At 43.1% G+C, this 6,502-nt stretch overlaps 1 protein-coding gene across 1 annotated transcript; it reads right to left on the reverse strand.

The window, feature by feature from the left end:
- Positions 1–908: 908 nt before the first annotated feature.
- OXSM (3-oxoacyl-ACP synthase, mitochondrial) lies at positions 909–6,291 on the reverse strand. The gene is made up of 3 exons (XM_074150917.1): positions 6,247–6,291; positions 4,204–5,221; positions 909–1,516 (listed from the first exon to the last, which is right to left on the reverse strand). The coding sequence occupies exons 2-3, from the start codon at positions 5,184–5,186 to the stop codon at positions 1,114–1,116; spliced, it is 1,386 nt and encodes a 461-aa protein (XP_074007018.1). The 5' UTR covers positions 5,187–5,221; positions 6,247–6,291; the 3' UTR covers positions 909–1,113.
- Positions 6,292–6,502: the final 211 nt, after the last annotated feature.

Genomic DNA, 6,502 nt, shown 5'->3' on the forward strand with positions numbered 1-6,502 from the left:
TAATGAGGTTTTAGGATACTGCTAAACCTCATGATAACCCATTAGTAAGCTCCTTCCAGAATGAAATTAACTTACAGTAAAGCTACTTTATATGTCCTTTAAATCCAGTGAGATACTTTGCCTCCACTTATACAGGCCAAAGGCTGACATTTTAAAAATGAAATTTGGTGAAAAGTCTTTTAATAAACTAACCCAGCAATAGGGGTGTCCGACTTCACTCACATCTGCGCTATTGACTGAGGTACCACTTGGCTGAGATGCTGACTGGTGCCAGAAGGAACAGCCCAAGTCCTTTACTTGTTCTTTGCAAGAGATACCCTAAACCGCCATCAGTATGTCAGCTTCAGGTACAATTTCATTGTCCTGTTCTCTTTCTTCCCCTTTCTCATCCTCAACACAATACCTGGATTTGTTTCTTGAATATGCCTTTTTTTTTCTTCTATAAGATTCCTTGTTTTTCCAAGCTTGGCTAGTTCCATTTTGGCAGAACAACCAGGGGCTTCAAGAGTCTTTTTTCTTTCTGTGTAACTCTTTCTAAAATCCTCAATACCATACTCGAACCACTGTCAGAAATCTTACAAACTCCTATATTATTGTGATCTGTGTGGAAGAATGTGCATAAGTATGATATTTGAAATCATTTATGATGAGGAAAAAGGCAGAATTATAAATGGAATGGGTAACAAAGGGGAGCTCAGTCAGGAACCTTGTACCATCGTGCACTAAGTCACCAAGTCACGACTGCGGAGTCCTAACACGTTAGCCAGCCCTCCTTTTGCATAAATGTTTCTGAGCAATTTCTGTGCCATGTGCAGGTGAAAAACCTATTCTAATGAAGCAAAATCATAGAATGATCCATGTCTCCTCTTCTAGTCAAGAACAAATAAATTATTTACCACACAAATAATAGGTCTTTTACTTATTTTTATTAAAATGAGTAAAAGAAGTTCCCTCTTTCTAAAAAAATTACCAATGTAAATGTTAGGGTGAATAAAGCTCTTGCATATCAAATGAGCAATTCTCAAAGCTGAGAAAAGATGACGGTACACACCAAGGGGTGGCAGTCCAGAAAATCATTGCCAGGGCCATTTTTCCCAACACACACAGCATAAGTTAAACACTTGCAAAGCACAAAGTTGCATTAGTACCACCAAAGCCAAATGAATTTGTGAGTGCTATGCGCCGTTTTTCAGTTTTCCACTCCTGAGCTGTTAAAGGAACATAATTGAGATCAAACTCTGCCTCTGTTTTCTCTAAGTTGAGAGTAGGTGGCAAAATTCCATGGTAACAGGACAGTGCAGTAAAAGCTGCTTCAATAGCTCCTGCAGCCCCCAAGAGATGTCCCGTTGCTCCTTTTGTTGAAGAAACTGCAATATTATGTGAGTGATCTTTAAAAAGTCTCTTAATTGCTTGATTCTCAGCAGCATCTCCTAGAGGTGTAGAAGTTGCATGTGCATTGACATATGTTATGTCTTCTGGTTTGATCCCAGAATCTTTTATTGCTGCAGACATACACCTAAGGAAAAAAGGGAAGACAGAATGCTGAATTTCCCGTTACATTTTTGTCACTATCACACATGTACAGACTGAAAGCGAAAGTATAGGGTGTTTTGAAATGTTTATCAAACGTGGAAATCTGGATGACATACTTTACCAGAGGTCTAAATGACAAGAAATGGATTCATCTAACTAAACACACAAACAACTACATTTAGCCACCCAAGAAAGACAGTAGTGGTGAGGCCCACTATAAAACCAGACCTGCCAATAAAAATTTCACAGTTGGGAAAAATACAAAGAGAAAGAAAGAAGATACAACAACCAACCTCTACAGACTACATTAATATATCAAAGACCCTTTTCAATGCAAAATTTGACAACATCTGAGAAATAACTACCTGAAATTATTACAAAAATTTAAATTCCCTCCGCTGAAGTTTCTCTAGTGTAGCGACACACAATGTAACATTCAGTAAAATGGTCCAAGAAATCCCCTTCCCATTGTAAGTGAGAAGAAGATTCCCTAGTTTTCACATGTTATTTCCCCTCATATTTACAGTATTAGGGAATTAGTAAAAAAAAAAAATTGCTCTATCAAACAAAAACATTGAGAAACGAAAGAAAAATCTGCAGTCATCTTCCTCGTGAGCTTCTTTTGCTTGCTTTCCAGAGGCTAGATGATGTCAAGAAGACAGCAAAAATTCTTATACATAAAATGAAATTTACTGAAAGTCACACTTTACCCTGACACAGTACGTTCCATTCTGACTCCTGATGACGTGTGGACTGTGACTCCTCTATAAAGCACTCTCTTTTGTGAAAACCACAGAAGGATCAGTACAGCTCCATACTGTGATTTTCTCACAGACTTCCCACAGAAAGAAGGGTACAAATCACACACCTCTCCTTGCACACACTCCTTAACGAAGTATCTCTGAGCAAAGGGCCACTGGCTCTTTTGAAATTTATGAAAAATAAGTAAATAAAAGAAGCTCAAAGCAAAAAGATAGCACAGGCTGCTAGACATTCAAATATTTCCAGTACAGTGTTCTACCCTCAGGAGCATCCACCTCAGGGTGTTGGCCACTGATGCTTAGCTTAGGGTGTTGGCCACAGTGAGCCAACGTTCAGGCTAAAAAGATTACTGATCAACCATGAGGGAAACAGATACGTTAATTTAGTTAAATACGTCATCTGCAAGGAACATATTTACTTAAGCAGATAACATTAATTGTGCAGAACACACTTTATATCCACGCTTCTGAGCCTGGCTTTGCCTCTCCTTTCCTGCAGGTTTATTCCAACATACTTATTAGTCTCCAACTCAAGTAGTTATTAGAAGATGACAAAAAAATATATTCCCCTGAATTTTTTTGACATGGCAAATAAAATCCCTACAGAAAAGTAAGAGAAGCATATACATTTCAGATTTAATCCATATACCACTGCAGTAACAAAATATTAGTGTGAAGATTGCATTAAAATGTATTCTCATCTCAAGGGTGGAAAGGCTCAACATTTTGGAGATACCAAGATTAACTTTCAACTACTTCCCACTGTGAATTTAATTTATATGCTACTGCAATCATAAAATATACAAAAATTCTGTTACAATATATTGCCATATCATCTCAAGGGTAAACAAGTCTGAAAATCTGAGATACGACACTCCTGATTACTCACACCTAAGTCTGCAGAACAATTAAGTATGAATCAAATAGCATAGAGGGAAACCTGGTATATTACACTTTCTGAAAAATCTGTTAACCCAATAAAGATGCAAACACAGCTCGACAATACCATGCAGAAGTTTCATCTATTTGTGCAGTGATATATTGAATTTTGTTACTAAATATTCATATACATTCAGATTAATGCAAACTAAAACTTTACTGACGATTCCAGTGTCAGCAATAGTATTCAGCCTACACAAAGCTCACAAACAGTACATATACTTACATATGTAATTTAACTGACAATTTAATTAGGTCAAAGATAAAGATTAGATATCATCTACTCGTGAATTGGCTGTGATGAGATTAACAATGATGAAGCTTTACCATCTCACTAAACAGTACTCAAGTGTATTTCTGCTATGCCTCTCCACCAACACTCTTAGCTGCATCAGAAGGAAGTATTTAAACATGATTGTAGCACAGGCATATGATCTAGATACTTTCCTTATGAAGAGCCGAAGTCTTTTCTAAATAATGCTAATTACATGTACAGTACTTATTCTAACAAACTAGATCCTCCAAGTGCTCTACAGCTTTCAGCACTTGGGATTTCTTTAGGAATGTTACTCCCCTTCCAGACCACAACAAATGACATGACCTGCTTTTGCAGTGGAGTCTCTCTTCTCTACGGACAAAAGGTGAAGGGGAACCTAAACAGGTTCTGTCATACCACAAAAATCTTCTTAAAAAGGGGTTTCCAGTCATTTTACATAGAGACGTTTTTGTAACTATGCAAAAAAGGCTGATTCTAGCAAGAACTGGCCTTCACCTTGTTACTAAAAGAAGAAAATCGGGGCAAAACTTTACCAGAAGCTCTTTAATTTTTCAGATTAAGTTTTCAGGCTTTTGGAATATTAATTCAAGATTGAACAGCATTTCTCTAGGAAAAGCATGCAATAACAGAAACACATGTACCCACTGTAATTAACATATGAAGTAGCCATTATAATCAACATAGAGTTCTTACCTGAATGCACCATCTCCCTCTGGATTAGGTGCTGTTATGTGGCAAGCATCACCAGACAGTCCATAGCCTAAAACTTCTGCATAGATCCTAGCACCTCTTTGTACAGCGTGTCCATACTCTTCCAAGACGAGCACAGCAGCACCCTCTCCCATTACAAATCCCTCTCTCTGTGAATCAAATGGTCGACAGGCCATTTTAGGGCTTGAGTTAAAACTCGTGCTGAGGGCCCGAGCTCTGGCAAATCCAGCCAGGGACAAAGGACTAATGCAAGCCTCAGTCCCTCCAGCCAACATGACATCAGCATCACCAGCAGCAATAAATCTAAAGGAGTCTCCAACAGCATGTGCACCTGTGGTACAAGCAGTTGACACAGCGTGATTCGGCCCTTTCAGCTGGTATTTAATGCTGATCTGGCCTGCTGCCATATTGACCAAAATCTTTGGGACGAAGAATGGGCTGACCTTGTTATAACCCTTCGCTTTAAATAAAGCAGCTGTATCAGAAATCTCTTCCAGCGGAACCATTCCCATCCCAATTGCCACACCGGCACTTAAGCGATCCTGTTCAGACTGGGGAGACCAGCCAGAGTCCTTCATTGCCAGCTCTGCTGCACCGATGGCCATAACAGTAGCAGAACTCATGGATTTGATCTCTGACTTTGACACAAAGCTTTCTTCGCTGAAGTGACCCTCCTCATTTCCCCTTGGCACGCAAGCAGCCACTTTACAAGGGATGCCTGCATATTCTTCCCCGTCTAGCGATGCAATCCCACTGTCTCCTCGGAGAAGACGCTTCCACACAAACTGCGTCCCCACACCAAGAGGGGACACTAAGCCAATACCTGTAACAACTACTTTCCTTCGATATGCAGGCAGTGACTTGCTGAAAGCTCTTCTGTGGTTTTGTAAATGCAGATTTAAATTCAGACTCCGGAGACGAAGATTTGCAATCTTTAATAGATCCCGCGAGCACTGCAAGAACATGGTGGAAATCAATCACTTCAAGCACATTCCTGTAACTGGGGGGGGGAAAAGGCACAAACAGGACAATAAAACAGCCAATGTGAAAAACATTCTAAGTACGCAAAGTTAATAACCTGCTTTTTACATGAAAGCCTATTTTCAACCCTGCAGAAAGCGATGTGGTTTCCATGTCTGTAATCTGGAGCAGTGTTATTGCAGACAGGCCATGACTGTCTGCAGACTTTGTGAATGCCTCTACTGGGCTCCTTTAGCTTAAGACGCTAATGAATATGACTGTGCACCACTGTGGACTGCAAGGTACTCTCTGGTTTTGTTGCAAAACTACCCCTGAGACCTTAACCACCAGCTCAACAAGGAGCATTAACAGCTTCACTCTCCTAAGTGAAAAAGCCTGTATTGACCTGAAAGTGTATGTCCTACCATTATCATGTTAAGCATGCCATCACCTCAACCTTTATGTCAGGCAGAATGGTTTAGAAAACTCGGGAGTCAAGAAACTCTTCCTGGTCCTGTCACTGAGGCAATTACATACCTTTGACAAGGCTCCTCATCTTTCTACCTCCACCCACCCTTTATCAGCCTTGGGGTATTTAGACTGTCAGGGGGACAGTATCCCAAGCGCGTTCGAGCGAGATGCACCACCTCCCTGATGGTAACACCGCCAGGCCCCACGAACGGCGAGGCCTGACGAGGGCGGTGAGGCCGCTGCTGCGCACACGCACTTCAGGCGGGAGGAGAGGGCTACGCTGAGCCGTGACACCGCCGCCCCTCTCTCGCCTTGCCTCGGCCGCCGCCGGGCCGGCCGCTGCTCTTGGGGCCGGAGCAGGCCGAAGGCTGCAGCACGGCTCTGGCAACGGATTATTTCTCCCCGGGAACAAGAGCCACGGGGACTTTAAAGACATTAAGCTACTTTTAATGTTTAAACCAGGAGTTAAAACCGCACCGAAGGCGCCAGGGGACTCCCCTGCGCCTCCCACAGTTCCAGCCGCAGCCAAGGAAGTGGCCCGGCGCCGCCATTATCGGCCCTTCCGCCTCCCCCCGCCCTAACCCTCAGCGGTACCTCCGCCGGCCGCGCTCCCCCCCCGCTCCGCGATGGTTCGGCTCCGCCTCCCGTTCCGACGGCGCGGGGGGCCGCACCACCCGGGACAGACCGGGGGGAGGGGGGACGGAAACGGGACGGCTTTGTAGCCGATCCCCGATGTCACAATTGGTGAGGAGCCGGGCGAGCGAATCGGCAGCTCGGCGGTGGACTGCACGGCCCGACGGCTCTTCCCGCTGCCGCCGCGCGGAGGAGGGCGGCCCCGGCGCTGTGGGAG

This window comes from Numenius arquata, chromosome 7 (assembly GCF_964106895.1).
Source record: "Numenius arquata chromosome 7, bNumArq3.hap1.1, whole genome shotgun sequence".
In the NCBI taxonomy this organism is placed as follows: Eukaryota; Metazoa; Chordata; class Aves; order Charadriiformes; family Scolopacidae; genus Numenius; species Numenius arquata.